The sequence below is a fragment of the Pleurodeles waltl genome, chromosome 10, assembly GCF_031143425.1.
Source record: "Pleurodeles waltl isolate 20211129_DDA chromosome 10, aPleWal1.hap1.20221129, whole genome shotgun sequence".
Classification (NCBI taxonomy): domain Eukaryota; kingdom Metazoa; phylum Chordata; class Amphibia; order Caudata; family Salamandridae; genus Pleurodeles; species Pleurodeles waltl.
The window spans coordinates 1,028,408,801-1,028,426,237 of record NC_090449.1 but is presented as its reverse complement, the minus strand read 5'-3'; the positions used below and the strand labels follow the sequence as shown (position 1 = coordinate 1,028,426,237).

The 17,437-nt window shown below is 42.5% G+C and overlaps 1 protein-coding gene across 6 annotated transcripts in view; it reads left to right on the top strand.

Annotated features, from left to right (window-relative positions):
• The window catches only part of CNOT10 (CCR4-NOT transcription complex subunit 10), a 281,547-nt gene that overhangs the window by 43,048 nt on the left and 221,062 nt on the right, over window positions 1–17,437 (top strand). For 3 of the 6 annotated variants that reach the window (XM_069211988.1, XM_069211984.1, XM_069211983.1), the window contains exon 5: window positions 1,910–1,984. The exons of the other annotated variants lie outside the window; for them this stretch is intronic. In XM_069211988.1, coding sequence (XP_069068089.1) covers window positions 1,910–1,984 — 75 coding nt within the window. The remainder of the gene's footprint in view (window positions 1–1,909; window positions 1,985–17,437) is intronic. 6 annotated transcript variants of the gene reach the window in all.

The window sequence follows — 17,437 nt, the reverse complement described above, 5'->3', positions numbered from 1 at the left end:
TGATAGTTTACAAATAATCTTGCCTTCTCCTTTTTCATTCCTTTTTTTCGAATTTTTTTACCACCATTCATGCAAGACTCCATGTTGAAGTCATAATAATTTAACATGACTTGATGTTGTGCGTAAGCTAATATAAACACAATTAGGCATAAATGGTCATAATTTGGCTACGTGCAAATTATTTTACAATTGTGTAGCATAGTGGTTCTTACCCTTTTGTCTTCTGTAGACCCCCCACATAACAATTATTGGAACCAGTGAACCCCCACTGAATCATCATTGAATCCCCCAGTGAGTAATTGCTGAAAACCGGGGACAGTGGCTGAAGCATTTTGTGATACTTTGAACCACAAAACAGTACATTAAAAATACATAAACGGGCATTCATCAAACATATATGCAAATTATTAATATTTTTTAATCCACAAACAAATATAAAAAAAAATCTAAACTTTCATTTTAGTGGGAAGGTTGGAGCTTTTCTAAATTCAATTGTAGCCACTCATCTGCCTTTTTCTATGCTGTTTAATACATTAGCATTGCTACCTTGACTCAATCTTTGGATACTAACCTAATTTTCAATTGTACATTTTGCTTCTTTATTTATTTACACTTTATTGATCTGCTAAAATTATTTAATTTTCTAATCAGTCGCGGACCCCAGAATAGGCTTTGTGAACCCACAGGGGTCCCCAGTTCACAGGTTAAGAACCACCGGTGTAACATGCAGCACTAGTGGTTGGTTGTAAGGTATTTTGTGTAATGTTGTTTTGTTTCAAAGTGCAGTGATAATATTGTATATTGCAAAGACGTCCACTCTTTAACTAGTGATACTTTTTTGCCATTCACATTTAGATACATGCAAAAGTTCCCTGAAACCACAGTGACTTTTTCAGCAGAAAAATCCATGGGTGATAACCTATTCCAAATAGGGTCCTTTTTTAATTCGTTTAAAAAAAAAATGGTCTTTTTACATTTGGCACGTAAATGGCACATAATGAACTTATTTTGGAATGTTTGCATTGTTTCTCATTTTGCTAATCCATTGGTCATTATAATATCACCAGTAACTTGTGTTTTATTTATGTTTTACCTTCAAACTGTCAGTGTTTTTTGTTGTTTTCATATTTCCTGTGTACTGTTACTTTGTTTATTCACAGGAAATGTTAGTGTGGCAATTGGTTCACTTTCCTTTACAACAACATTGGGTAGTCTCTGTGTTGTCATTATGCCAGCTATATGATATATTTTTCCTGGTGAAAGCTGCCCTTTCTGTAATGACAAAACTGGAACGTTAGGAAGCTAGATTAAAGTGATAAGCACTTAAGAATTCAGTAGACTGATACTGCTGAGGGTGACTAGGTAAGTGGATGGGACCACAGCAGTTCAGGAAATGCATGCTTGACAAAAATTATGAAAATTATGTTGAAGAAAAGCAAGTCTTTTTTAATGTTTCCTGTGGTCATTGGATACAAATCTGGTAGCAATTTTTACACTTTCAGGTCCTGTTAACTTAGACTTTCTTTCATGGATGATGAGGAGAGAAGAAAAATAAGCTGATATACTTACTTTGTTTTGTATGTGTGCACTGTGCTACTTATTGGAGAGGTTAGAGTTACCACACTTGCATCAGATTACTTACTTTTTGTAGTTTGCAGTCGTGTAAAAGGCATGCCTCTTTTCTATTGCCCGTCTAAAAGCAGTCTCTATGGAAATCTCTACAACTTGTAAAGCTTATGAATACACTGGGATACACAAAAAATGATACGTTGTTATTATAATATTAAGGGTTTGGGGGATAAAGCTCCTTGTTTGGAATTTGTTTTTTCAAGAGCCTGTCACTTTTCAGCAGAGTAATTTGTGGAAATTGTTTTCTTTTTTTGACGCTGTTTTTACGGCTGAAATTTAGGTAGACGTATTTGTCTGAAACCGTCTAGACCTTCCGCCCAAAGCCCTAATGGACCAATTACTCCAAACAGACGAGGTGAAAATTCACAGCTATTAATCTTTGGGTTGCCTTCTATAGTTCAGTGTTAACCGCAGTGCAAACTTTGTTTCCTTCACGCAGGAATCAATTTGCTTGTATGTTTTTTAGGTGTGATCAAAACAGTTACTCCAAATGTTCACAATTTCATAAGTTATGTGTTGTATTTTAAACTAATCCACTGCATGAATGAATGCTTTGCAATGTAGAGTATCTTTGTAACGGAACATTTTTCACATCTTTTAAAGCTCAGGCCACTCCCTGCGACTGCATGGTCATGTGGCGATTTGGAAGAGGTCAGTCAAGATTAATCAGAATGTATTTGCAAGATCTCAAATTTACAGGCTGGAATACCAGGGACTTTCAGCAACATTTCTAAAGAGTTAATTGGAGGAGCAAAGTCAACTAGTTCAGTATTGTTGGAAAGAGGTGGTGGTGTTGATACGGGAAAAATGTAGTTCACATTAATGAAAGGTTGTGTAAACCTATGGAATGGGTGATAGGGATGCAAGAGTCCCAATATCGGCTTTCAGACCCTTAGTATATTGCAGTAGCTGTGCTAAGTGTGAAACTATTAAAAAAGTAGATGTTGTGGAAGTGTAAACTTTTTTTCACCTCAGAAGAAGCATGCCGTCACTACTATGACCGGTCATTTTAGTTCATGTGAGAACAGCTGATCAGATGGATTTTTTTCTAGCCTAAGAATTCCAGACCTGGGTTAGGAGGAACAATCTGATGTTTAGAGCTGACCTGTTTTGTCTTCTGATTAGTGCCCATTTATCTGCCAGATGTAAGGGCATATCTTTTTTGTGTGGTATATCAACCAAACAGCCAGCCTGATCCGAAGTGGTGTTGAGATCATCATTCACAACATACCAGTCTCTATCCTGTATTTCAGAAGTACAGTAGTTGATGGATGGTCTATATTGTCATATTGTTGTGACCCCATGCTCCAACAAGGCAGGAATGTTTGCCGAAGCAAAAGTTCTGAAAACAGGGCCTATCAACAGTGGTTTTCCTTAATTTATAACAGAGTTTTTCTTGGCAGTCATATTAAACCTGGCCTTGTTATCAGCAATGATCTAGGTTTTGAAGGAAATGCTTTAGTTATGTTTAGGTACCCTTTCCCTTTGGTCAAAACTTTCTGCAGGTTGTTTAACATAAAATGCAACAATTGTGGGGGGTGGGTTTTCCATCTAGTGGTAAAAAAAGGGTCTTGTAACTAGTTGAGTAATTGTGTACTGTTGACTTTTTACTGAACGTTTGAATACGAACCACTTTAAGGGACTCACTTGATGCATCATTCATTGCATAATAAACCACAGGAAGGACCAGTTACTGCAACCAAATGCCTTATCCATATGGAACATTGTTGTCCGCAATAGTTGTTCAGACTTTTGGCCACCTAGATTACAGTGGTATTAGTGCTAATTGCATTAAATCCATACAAGGTATAAATCACTTTTTTGCCTGACCACCATCTATAACATCATATTAAGTCTGCCATTTTGAAATTCAGAGAGTATTTGGAGGATGCACACTTAGTAAAGATTTTTGTGGGGCTTACACTCCTTTTCTCCTATACCCTTTTTACAAAAAAATTCCATTGTGCCTTCAACTCGTGTGGCAGGTGATTCCATCTCTCTCCTAAGCTCTCAAATAAATTCTGGCTTCACAATGTAGTTCAGCAGTCTTTGCTTAAAAGAAAATGATTTGTCATTTTCAATCCTTTTAATAATAGACATGTGTAGAAAGTTGGTTCTGTATATACTATTTCAAAGTATGAGATAGTGTGCACAGAGTCCAAGGGTTCCCCTTTGAGGTAAGATAGTGGCAAAATTAGATAATTCTAATGCTCTATTTTGTGGTAGTGTGGTCGAGCAGTAGGCTTATCAGAGGGTAGTGTTAAGCATTTCTTGTACACACACAGGCAATAAACGAGGAACACACATTCAAAGACGTAACTCTAGGCCAATAGTTTTTATATAGAAAAATATATTTTCTTAATTTATTTTTAGAACCACAAGTTCAAGATTGGAAGTAAATACATAAAATGCAAGGTACTCCACACAGGTAAGTTAGGAACTTTGAATTAGAGCAATAACACATACAGTTTTTGTTAAAATGGCAATAATCTATTTTAAAAGTAGACACTGCAAAAATCAACAGTTCCTGGGGGAGGTAAATATTGGTTAGATTATGAGGTAAGTAAGACACTTGCAAGTCTCAGTTCCTGGGCATAGGCAGCCCGCTGTTGGGGGTTCAAGGCAACCCTAAAGTTACCACACCAGCAGCTCCGGGCCGGTCAAGTGCAGAGGTCAAAGAGGTGCCCAGAACACATAGGCGCCTGTGGAGAACAGGGGTGCTCCGGTTCCAGTCTGCCAGCAGGTAAGTACCCTCGTCCTCTGGGGCAGACCAGGGAGGTTTTTGTAGAGCACTGGTGGGGGGGGACACAAGTAGGCACACAAAACACACCCTCAGCGGCACAGGGGCGGCCGGGTGCAGTGTGCAAAGAAGGTGTCGGGTTTTGTATTGGTTTCAATGGAGGGACCCAGGGGTCACTCTAGCGGTGCAGGCAGGGCACAGGGTGGCTTCTCGGGCCAACCACCACCTGGGCTAGGCAGAGGGCCGCCTGGGGGTCACTCCTGCACTGAAGTTCAGTTCCTTCTGGTCCTGGGGGCTGCGGGTGCAGTGCTTGGTCCAGGCTTCGGGTCCCTTGTTACAGGCAGTCGAGGTCAGGGGGAGCCTCTGGATTCTATCTGCAGGCGTCGCTGTGGGGGTCCAGGGGGGTTGTCTCTGGCTACTTAAGGGGTCGCAGTCGCCAGGGAGTCCTCCCTGTGGTGTTGGTTCTCTGGATCACGAGCCGGGGGCGTCGGGTGTAGTGTGTAAAGTCTCAAGCTTCCGGCGGGAAGAGTGAGGTCTTTGAAGTTGTAGAAAAGTTGCAAGTTTGTTACTAAATTTAGGGGTGTGTTTAGGTCTGGGAGGGTAGTAGTAACCAATGGCTACTGCCTCGAAAGGCCTCTTTGTGCCTCCTCCCTGAGGGGAGGGGGGCACATTCCTAATCCTATTGGGGGAATCCTTCAAAACGTAGATGGAGGATTTCTGAAGGCAGGGGTCACCTCAGCTCAGGGCACCTTAGGGGCTGTCCTGACTGGTAGGTAACTCCTCCTTGTTTTTCTAATTATCTCCTCCAGCCTTGCCGCCAAAAGTAGGGGCAGTGGCCGGAGGGACGGGCATCTCCACTAGCTGGGATGCCCTGTGGTGCTGTAACAAAAGGGGTGAGCCTTTGAGGCTCATCGCCAGGTGTTACAGTTCCTGCAGGTGGAGGTGAGAAGCACCTCCACCCAGTACAGGCTTTGTTCCTGGCCACAGAGTGACAAAGGCACTCTCCCCATGTGGCCAGCAACTCGTCTGGTTGTGGCAGGCTGGCAGACATTGGTCAGCCCCACACTAGAAGTCGGATTGGTATTCAGGGGGCAACTCTAAGATGCCCTCTGGGTGCATTTTACAATAGATTCCACACTGGCATCAGTGTGCAGGTATTGTGCTGAGAAGTTTGATACCAAATTTCCCAGATTTCAGTGTAGCCATTATGGAACTGTGGAGTTCGTGTTTGACAAACTCCCAGACCATATACTCTTATGGCTACCGTGCACTTCAATGTCTAGGGTTTTGCTTAGACACTGTAGGGGCATAGTGCTCATGCACATATGCCCTCACCTGTGTTATAGTGCACCCTGCCTTAAGGCTGTAAGACCTGCTAGAGGGGTGATGTACCTATGCCACAGGCAGTGTGAGGTTGGCATTGCACTCGGAGAGGGGTGCCATGTCGACTTGGTCTTTTTCTCCCCACCAGTACACACAAGCTGTGAGGCAGTGTGCATGTGCTGAGTGAGGGGTCCCCAGGGTGGCATAAGACATGCTGCAGCCCTTAGAGACCTTCCCTGGCATCAGGGCCCATGGTACCAGGGGTACCATTTACAAGGGACTTACCTGAGTGCCAGGTCTGTGACAGTTGCAGAAGCAAAGGTAGAGTTTAGGGAAAGAACACTGGTGCTGGGGCCTGGTTAGCAGGGTCCCAGCACACTTTCAATCATAACTTGGCATCAGCAAAAGGCAAAAAGTCAGGGGGTAACCATGCCAAGGAGGCATTTCCTTACAGCATGGATTGTGGGTCCTGCCTGATACGGGAAAGTGTTTTCTTAAACACACCCAAAATAGCCTAGAATAGACCCATACTTACGACCTTCTGTTTGTATATCATTACGAAGATTGAGCAAAACTGTTAAGAATCTTTTTGAGGTCTCTGCCTTTAGAGCCCAGACTGATTCCTAGCTGGCAGTGCCATGGCAGCCATTCTACAGCAGGAATTTTGTTTTTGTTAGTTTTGCCCTGCGAGTCTTTTCTAGATTAACATGCTGTATGTTATTTGGTCAGGTCCATTAATGTTTGTTGTTAAATAAGTAAATTATAAAATAAATGCAGTGCATTTTACTTTGGGTTTCAGTAGTAGGAGGTGTCTCCATGATTCATTGTGATAGTGTCATATGCCTACAGTTGCCCAGTAAGTAGTTGACATCTTTAGGCCACATGAAGCATGACTATTCATAAATGTTTTTGGATTTCGACTTCATAGAAGATTTTTTCAGCTACCAGATAACCTCATAAGTTGGACATCTGAAACAGAGGTCTTGACTTCAAAGGCTCAAGGCACCTATCTGAAGAACAGTGTAGCGCTGGTCATTTTTTAGGACTATGACTAAAGACTTTCTAGGTGGTAGAGAATGCATTGTTTTCTGCATTTTTTTTAAATTGTTTTCAAATACAGACAGATGAGCATGATTTATGCAACTATTAAGTTACAACAACAGTTTTGACATTTGATCTAAGTTCATCCTAAAAACACCAGAGGTACTAAAAACAGTAAACACCAAAACGGTGGTGATAGAACATAACAATATTTCTTATTAAACCAGAGTGGGCAGGGTGGCCACATTAATTGCAACTAATGCCAATGAATATGTGCAGACAGTGGAAAATACCACAATGTCCCAGTTACACTATAGAAAAAGCCTTACAGGACCACACAACCTTAACTTAGCTACATGATTTGTGTATGCTCAAAGTCCAGGCTACTAAAATTGAGTCTAAGATTTATTCAGATTTTATGACACTCAAGAAAGTGTGCAACAGGAAAGTCACTAAATTATCCTGAGCTTTAGCCCCTAGTAGCTATGGCAGAGTAGAAAGGCTTAACGTAGGACAATCTCTAAAGACTACAGTACTAAAACAGTCATAAAGTTGAAATGCAAATAAATACAATTCCCAAACTGAAATAGAGAAACATAGTAAAATTTAATGAACAAAATGACACAAAATTATAAAAATCCAGTAATGGAAGCTGGAGTTATGAATGTTAAAAGTTTGAAAAAGGAATAGCGCTAAGAAGTACAAATTGCCAATGATAGTCACTAGTCGCAGTAGATTAGGACACACGTGCAATTTGAGGATGACAGCAATGGAATGTGGGTCAGATATACCAATCAGGTTCATCCTGGTCAGAGAGTTTACCTAGTGACTTAGAGCGTGATTTAGAGTTCAGCGGAGGGGTTACTTCATCACAGATGTGACAGATATCCCATCTGCCTTATTACGATCTCCATAGGCTATAATGGGATCATAATATGGTGGAAGGGATAGTCGTCACCTTTGTGATGGAGTAACCACCCCCCTGCCAAACTTGAATTCAGGCCCTTAGTCCTTTAAATTCCAATCCACTACAGGAGTACATTTTAAAACCCTGCAGAACCTCAAAGAAGGTACTTGGAGACTCACAGGGTGTCAAGCAGAAGCCAGCTGCAGGGTCCAGTCCAGGTCCAGTTGATATTGGTCACTTGGGAAGTTGTGCAGAGCTTGTTGTGTCCCTGTAGCTTGAACAAGATGTCAGCCTTATTACACTTACAGGTAATTTGTTTCCCTGGGTACAAGAGGGAGCAGGATCAGTCCTTCAGGGTTCCTCTCAGGTTACAGAAAACACATTCAGCCCTCTTCTGTTCTTCCTTAGGTGTAGAAAATGCTTTAAAGTCGGTGCCTGTCAGTGCCAAATTTATGTCTGGCACTGTGGGTGGGAATGATTCTTTGGCATGCTCTATCCAGTTTGGTAAAAGTTCCCAGAGCCATCTGTATCCACTTTGGACATTTTCAAGATGGTAATTGCTTTTAGCCACTCTAAAATTGGGCTATGGGGGGTATTGGGAAGGGAATATACATTGGTAATCCTATTATTCTCCACATCGAACGATGAAATTCGGTTTGAGTCAGCCACCATACTCAGAATCAACCTAATGACAGACGTATGATAGAACAAAAGCTGGGATTTTCAGTATTTAGAGACTGGATGCACAAGAATGATCTTGTAATCCTGATTGCCTTCCTTTCTAGTTCATCCCAGTGTTGTATATAAACCCAGAATAGTTGTGAACTAGAATATAACATTTCCTAGCTTTTGCAACAAAAAGTTTAAATTCTATTAAGGATACGGAGGCGAGGATTATGCTTTCCTTCTTCGTTTTAATTCAAAAACAGCCATAAAATAAACAAACTACAACTCCCATGTTATTGGGTTAGATTTCAGCAGCACAAATCCACCAACCAGAATGTTCCAAGTCCATATAGGTCATAGTCAATCCAGGTCCTTCCTCTTTCTTCAAGTGACGAGCAGATAGAAATCAACCTCTACTTCTGCTTGCCCGAATCGATGCCTATGAAACAAAAGAATGAGGACTCCTCCAATACGCCGAACCATTATACGAAGTAAACAATAGCAAATCAGCACATGAGGATGCATGAGATACAAATCATCAACCTCAAACATTACAAGAATAACCCATTTCAAAGAATTACTTACATAGAATACGAAACATCGGCAGGCGGGGCATAGGCGGTGCACGACCCCGGGTGGGATAATGCTTGTCTCTGTGTCCTTGATAGAATTAAAACTTTACGAAAGCTAGGAAATGTTATATTCTATGTCAGGACCGAGGCGAGGATTATGGTATTTCAAAGCTTATTCACCACTAAAGATGCCATGGAATGAAGTGACTTAAAGTAAAAGCTCATAAAGGCAGAGTCTGAAGACCAATCCGCTGCATTCATGATATCTTCCAGCCGGGCACCCAAGGTGAAGGCTTTAGAGGCCATGGCCACTCTTGTAGAATGGGCACAGAATTCTTTAATATGAGTGCCAGCTTCTTGCATGGCCCACCTCACCCACCTGGTGATCGTTGGAGAAGAGACCGCCTTGTGAGATTTCGTAAGTGCAATGAGAAGCTGACATTCCTCATGGGGTCGGAACTATTTTGTCACAGCTTCATATGTTTTAAGACACTTAACGATTCACAGCTTTGGGAAACTGTGAAAAGCAGGATAAGAAATTATTCTGGAATCCGTTTTCATCCTCCTTGACAGATAAAAGGTAACACCCTCCGGAGTGAAGACCCTGCCTGTAATAACCAGAGCTCTGACATCGGAGACTCTGTCACATCTCTTATGCTTCATATCTTGTCGCAATTTAGCCGATAATTGTTTACGGGAAAGATGCTTATCACTCTGCTAAAAAAAGGAAAAGATTCAGCAGAATATTCACACCCCAAAGAGTGGAAGTTGTGGAGCAGGGGGAGAGGAGAGACAAACTCCATGAAGGAGCTTCAGAATAAGCGGATGTTTGCCCACCGGTGACCATTAATCGGAGGATGACCTGCTGATTGCGCCAAACGTAAAGTGTTGATCGTTCTGTAGGCCATTCCTTCTGTTTCTAGATAGGCGATGAAGTTCAGGATATGGACAGTGGAAGACCGCACAGGATCCACGTTTATTTGATGACAGCAGTCCATCTGTCTAGACCAACCTGATCAATACCGTTTAACAGTGGAAACTGCCTATGCCTTAGACAAGAGGTCTGCAGCCTGGCTCGAAAGGCCCAGGATATGCCAATGCCCCCTGTAATCCTCCAAGCCATTAGGGACAGGGAGCCCACCAGAACTAGGTGGTAGGGATTCCCGGACGGATCCCAGAGACTGGAAACCACACCTGAAATCTCCAAAGAGGGCTGATCACCACAACCTCCGCTAGTTGGCATCGCACTTGGGTCGATAATCTCATAATCATCGTGAATGGGGGAAAAGCGTAATCTTTCTCCGTTCCCCAAGGTTATTGGAATGCGTCTGTAGCCAGTGCTAGGGGATCCGGCCTTCAGCTAAAGAACCTGTCCAGTTGGTGGTCCAGGCAAGAAGTGAAAAGAGTCCACTTGAAGGGGCCCTATCGAGAATTCAATGCACGGAAGATGGAGGGATGCAGCTTTCAGAGCCTGAGATGTTGCAGGAAACGGGTCTGCCAGTCTGCCACCCGATTTTCTGAATCTTGGGAGGTGTTCTGCTACAACCGAGATCTGGTGCTCCAGACAGTACTCACCAAAAATTCTGGCTAAGTCCGACATGAACAGGTTGCTAAGAAACCCGTGAGGATGTGGAGAGGTAGAGATGATAGCCCCTTTGGACAATAGCTCTCGAACCTAAGCTGCAACCGAAGAGGATTCCTCTGTGGAGAAACGAAACAGAGGAGGCGCTTTCAATTGGGTCGGGAGTTGTAGAACTCTAGAAGTAAGGTAAGTAATGGGCTCCCCCTCTGAATAAGAATCACAAATTTCTTACATAGCAGGGGTGTATGTAGGTAGTGGTAAAGCCAAATATGGGTCCCAGAGGCAGCAGTACGTGTGGGGGACACTGCAGCTCTAGCATCACAGGGCTCAAATCAACACTGGAGAAAGACGAAGTTGACTAATCAGTGGTGAGAGAGAGGCCTGGGTGATGTCCTCTTAAAGTGAAAAATGCTAATGCACATCAAGCTAAAGGCCACAGGCCTTGAGGTAGAGACACCTGCTGGGGCGTAGGTGGATGGGCTGGGGCCACAGATCCCTTATGCAGACCCTCTGGCAGGCGGTCTCCCACAACCAGGCACAAGGCCACAAGTCTCACAATACAGAACACAGGAGGGGTGTGGAGTAATCAGTGCGAGGATCTCTGACCTATGTACGGAGCCCGCGGGGGCTTCTGCCAGCACACACACACTTGCGCACATAAGAAAAAAACAAGTGAAAGGCCCACATAGGCGAATACCGACCCTATTGGGGCGTCACACTCCAGGCCAACTGGCCGCCTTTGACACGGTCTCTCACCTCACCCTCTGCTTCAGACTCCACGCAGCTGGCATCTGCGGAAAGGCCCTACAGTGGATAAGCTCCTTCCTGTCTGACAGAACACAGAGAGCTAGACTCCCGCCTTACCTGTCAGAACCTACGGAGATCAGCTGCGAAGTTCCACAGGGCTCCTCCCTGATCCCCACACTCATCAACCTCTACATGGCTGAACATAGTCTCCTATGCTGATGATACACAGCTGATCATCTCGCTGAATGAAAACCCCACAATTGCCAAGAAGAATTTCCACAACAGAATGGAAGCGGTCGCCACCTGGATGAAGGACAGCTGCCTTAACTCTGACAAGACCGAAATCCTTGTCCCGGGAGCTTCCAAATCAGCCTGGGATGACTCCTGGTGGCCATCCACCCTAGGCTCCCACCCCACCCCCAATAAACCACGCATATGGAACCTTGGCTTCATCCTGGACTCCTCGCTCACCATGACCCGCCAAGTCAACTCAGTTGCTTCCTCTTGTTTTCACGCACTCCGACTCCTCCGGAAGATCTAGAAATGGATCCCAAAGACTGCTGCAGGTTACCAGCCGACTTGACTGGCAACACCGTCTACACCGGCACCACCCAGAAGAACCTGAAGAAATTACATCTAAAACGCCTCCCCCAGACTCTTCCTGCGCGAACACATCACCAATCACCTAAGAGACCTCCACTGGCTTTCTATCGAGAAAATAATTAACTTCAAACACCTTGTCCACGCATACTAGGCCCTCTGTGACCTAGGACCCGCCTACCTCAACCACCTTCTACTCCCCCACCAGACCTCTGCGCTCCGCTCAACAAGCACTATCCACCGTACCTCACACACGGAAAACCTCGGCTGGTGGAAGATCCTTCACCTACCTTGCGGCAAAGTCCTGGAACACCCTGCCCCTGCACCTCAGGCAGTCACCATCGCTACCTCAATCCAGGAAGGACCTTAAAACCTGGCTCTACAACTGAAGCTCAGAGGAGAAATAACCTCAGCATCTGGAGACCATTACGGGTGAGTAGTTGCGCTCTATAAATCCTGATTTTGATTTGATTTGGCCAACGGGGCAATGAAGAGGCAGGCCGCAGGCGTTTGTGTGGGTGCATCAGGATAGTGACTCGCCGCACTCAGAGGCGCAGCGACCGTGAGGGAGGGAGAGCGGCTCCCTAGAGACGTGCGGGCGTCCCACAGTGGTCAGAGCACTGCAGAGAGACGTGACCACCGCGTAGAACTGGGTGCACTTCCGCGGAGACCAACAAGCCCGTACTGGGCGCAGAGTATGCAGAATATCAAATAACCATACGAAGAAATAACTATCACAATAGCAATAAAGATAGGGATGGAGCCCAGTACTTAACTTAAGGCTGCAAGGAGCAGCGAAGAAAGAGGAAGGACCTGGATTGACGACCACCTATATGGACTTGGGAGATTCTGATTGATGGATTTGTTCTTTTGTAATCTATCCCGGATATTCATGGGAGTTGTAGTTTGTTTGTGTTAAGGCTGCTGTTGAATTAAAGCGAAGAAATAAAGTATAATCCTCGCCTCTGGTCCTGACATATATTTTGTCTTTCAAGCAGGATTTGACACTGTAATGTCAAAAAAGATGCTCACAGCACCTAACCTTCTGCTGAGCTCAAAGGAGTCATGTCTGCCCATTCAAGTCATCTGTCAAATATCCTGTGACTGAATATGTAGCTCCTGGGTAAGTATTTCACACCCTTTTCACACCTATTCAAATGCTAACCTCCTGGCTGGGATACGTTGGAAAGCAAATGCTTAGCCTTAAGGAACTTCAGGCGTGGAAAAGGGAACTTTCTAAAAGTTACTTTTCACTCATATTTATTAAACTCCAGCTTCGCTACTGAGTTAGTTTTTTTTATCAACTATTAAAAATTATTGTTTAATTATTTTCCTATCTAGTTCCATTCCTGAGATGCGGAATAAGGATTATAATTTGTACTTTGGGTTTCTACATAACCAACTAGGCCTGCCAATGTGAAAAATAGCTTATGGGTACTAGTCATTACAGACATGTTAATGTTACATATTTACATTTCCTACATTAAATACCATAAACCCGGCCTTATGGGTAATAAGGTCTGCATAGCAGTGACGTACAAATATTTGAAACAAAGGTTTTTACTTGTCAAAAGAGTTTATTTTGACAGCTGGAGTTGCAGTTTTTTCACTGCTACAGTCAGGCTACAGTAGTAGGCATAAAGCCATGTTTTCACTGCCACTTTATGATGGCTCAATAGGTGCTGCAGTCCACTAACGGCATTTAACTTCCAAGCCATGGGTACATATTATACCATGCACTAGGAACTTATGTGAGCTAAGTATACCAATACACCCATGTTAAAAACTTTACTACTGGTTAGCAGGGGTAAAGTGCAGCGTTCTAAAGCTAGCAACAATATACGGCGCAGTAAAAGACGAAAATTGGGTGACCATGCAGAAAAGGCAGATTTCCCACAAATATTAATAAACGTTACACCTTAATCCAAGCGTACTTCACTGTTTTTTCCGCTTGCATGACATAATCTAAAAACAGTTTCATCAATACCATTCCTTGAAAACATGCTTTTTGGCAGGAGTAAAAAAAATATGTATCCCCTACATAAGCTATTAATTCGAGCATGGAATTTTAACACAGTAGGAAGTTTGTTAATGGTACTACCTTTTAAACTAATACGTAAGGCGTTAACAAAACAAACACCTGGGTCTGAAGGGAGCATTTTTGAAAGCATGTACCTCCTTGCCTAGAATCAATGAGCTCCAATCACTTAACAGTTAAACTACTGCAGTTGCAGATACGCAATGACAAGGCAGTAATGAGGACATAGCTAAAATTTCTACCAAAGATAATTTCTTCTTTTTGTTATTATTTAATTATTCATTTGCCAGCTTTCGTTCAAAATCCATCCCCAGAAGCACACTCAATGTTAAAAGGGAAATAATGTATTTCAGTTATTAGTTTATACAAACCACTTTATGCTTCCTCTGGCTTCTTTACTTTTTGCTAGCAGGACCACTACACTAGAACTCTGTACCACCAGATATTCTTGGTAGTCCTCTACCTTCACAAGCCCCCACCCCTCCAGGTTTTAGAAAAGCATTGGAATTCTATCTGATCTCAAGAGGGCATTCCTAAGTGACTCATTCTTCATATCACTGTAAAATGTATATTTTCATCTAAATTTCTGTTTAAATTAGGACTTAGATTTGTTTATATCTGAGACAGACATACAACTGGCACAATTACCTACCTAGTTATTTAATGTATCATCATTGTTCTTTTGTACATTTTGTCTGATATGAATCTTATGGATGGTAAATGAAAAATAAATCTGACATACCCAACACTTTTATATCACATGCTTTAGACTCAATGGAGACGTCAGATGCTAAAAGTCAAATTGTGGAATTGATTGCACGGAAAATCAGTTTAAAAGATGTTCCAGTGCCACATTCTGCATGGCAGACGGATGCTTTCTTTGCATTTGGAGAGGTTCTATTGATCAGTGACATTTGTAGTGTCACAAAATGCTCTTGGTACACTTAAGAAAACACTATTATGTAGATATTTAATCACTTCAGGATGCAGCAATGAAACAGACAGCATTAAGATATTTGTTTGCCACTAATTGCTCTTCAAAAACGATATTCTCATTGCTGTTTAATTGATGCACAGCATGCGACTCAGAACTATTTTCACTCTCCCAAAAAAAGTTCAATTTTACCGATAAAAATAGTTTTTCCACTTGAACGTTTTGTAGATTCACATGCAACCATCGGCCTTCCCAGCGAAGATTAAGACTGCAGATAAGGACTTTAAATAGTGTAACAGAACAAAAACTGCACACTTGCAGTGCAGACATCACAAGATGGAAAAAGAAGAGATTAAAGGTGGATTAGTTTAGTTGGCATTGTAACGAGTCAGACTCTTCCTTTGGTCGACGCCCAAAGTAACATTTTAGGTATTTTATAAATAACATTTCTGGACCCAAGACTTGAGAAGGTGCAATAAACACAGCATGTAAATTTAGTAGGTTAAAGTGCCTAAAACTGTTACAGGTAAGTATCTAGTTTGCTTTGAGCGTTGGTAGTTGGAGAACATACTGTTGTGTTGCAAGATATTTAACCTTTTGGTCTTGAACAGAGATGACAAAGACATAGATTTGAATATCATTATATTGGTGCATACGATTTTTCCTAGTATTTTCTAGTATGTCACAATTCTGTATGTGCAGATCCAATGATTTGTCGGAGCACCAGTCCCCAGAGGTTGGAGTGATTCCTCCAAGACCGGCATTTGTCATCTTCACATATTTGTAATGGTCTTGAAGGGCAGTTAGCTGTTTATCGCCTTTCTAGACCTGTAAACCAATTATATAAGTTCTGCATTTTAAAGTATCAAATAGTGTCATAGGCTTGTGCTTTTAACAGATCTGGCTGCAGACGTTTTGTGGTCCTATAAGGCAGGGTAGACAGAGCTCTGTGTGATTTGCAAAGAATTGAGGAAATTGGGCTCTGTAGAAGGGAGTCGGCAACAGCGGGTGAAGGAATGGCCAAAATCCAGATGAGGAATGTAATTTTCTTTTTATCAAAATAGCTTCAGCCTTTTGTCATTTTTCATGCAAGTACTAAATAAAACTTGGCTAACAATGTGTTTAGGCTTTTAATTACCCATATAGGTATACAGTTAGTATATTGCAAGTTAGAAGTTGAAAGATGCTTATGTGACAAATAGTCAGAAATTTCAGATATAGTGTACTTTGCAATAGTGGTTTCTGGGTAATCTTTTCCCCAAGAAGAAAATGCCCTGTTGAAGAACCGCCTCCTAAAATCTACAATCTTATTGATACATCCACTGCATTTATCTTCTATGATGTCAGTAGGAGAAGGCCACTGTTTGCAAATATTCCTTTTTGAGTGAAAGTAACTTTTTGGAAGAGAGAATGCATTTTAAAATGTTTATTTTAGAACAGTAGGTTTCCTAACAAACTCTGCTTTAAATTGAGCACCAGATGTTCACACCACCATCTCACTTTCATGATTTTTGCAAAGGCTGGAGCTGTGCTCTTCTGTTACTGATGTGAAAGAAGCAGAGATCAGACTTCACTCTGTATTTTCTCCAATATGAATTTTCTGATCTGATAATTAGGGTAGTGATTTTATTTTTTGGATTTATTTAAATAATGCAGACTAGGGTCCACATGCGGTTGGTGTCAGCCGCCTCCGAGTAGAATTGAAAAATTCACAAATGCTTGTGTATGGCTTAATGGTTCTTTGAAGCACACTTTGAGCTTTATAACATTCTCCTCTTGAGTAGTATGCAACAGACTCAATCAAATTAATTCTCATGTTACATCAGTTAGCCAAGCAAATATGATGAGGATTAACTCCTTACATAACCTGATCTACGTCCCAAATTTCCTCACACCCTGAGTAGTGTTGTCATCCAGTCCTTAATATCAGACCAGGTGGTGCCCCAATGTCATCAACAAAAAGTAGACTGGGGGGAATGCGAATCTGGAGCGAAATTCCTTGAACAGCATTGTTCTGCCACTTGGAAGCAGTCCCAAACTGTAGTTGATCCTGCTGCTGCCCAGTCCTCTAAACCTTGCAGTCACCTTAGTACTATAGCTCTATCAGCATGGTGATAGACAGGTCCTTGTCATATGGGATTTTGCTGCGCATTTTCTGGAGACACAGACACTGGTATTTTGCGATCACCTTAAACTCCTGGCTGTCCCCGACTGCGGAGCGCTTGACCTGTAGCAGGCCTTTGGTACGGTCTGAGAAACCTGGAACATGAGGTTCCATAATTCTGCTAGGAGTACGCCTACCCGCAAACCATTGCACAAACCATTGAATTTGGGTGGAGAGAGAGTAATTCTCAAAACTGCCAGTCCCCAAGACCCTGTTGGACGTTTAATGTGGACAAAGCCACTCTTTTGTGTCCAGAGCCCCAAACAAAAGCCGTAAGCAAAGAGTCAAGCTCCTTGAACATTGTTCTAGGGAATGACACAGGGAGGGTTCCAAGAGTTATAAGAGTCGGGGGAACGCAATCATTTTGATGAGCTCTATTCGGCCCATTACTGATATGGGCAGGATTTTCCAGAAGTCCATGTGGGATGTGAGCACCCTAATCGCTTGGCCTAGATTTCAATCTAGTATGTCAGGTCTGGTATGATAAACCTTGG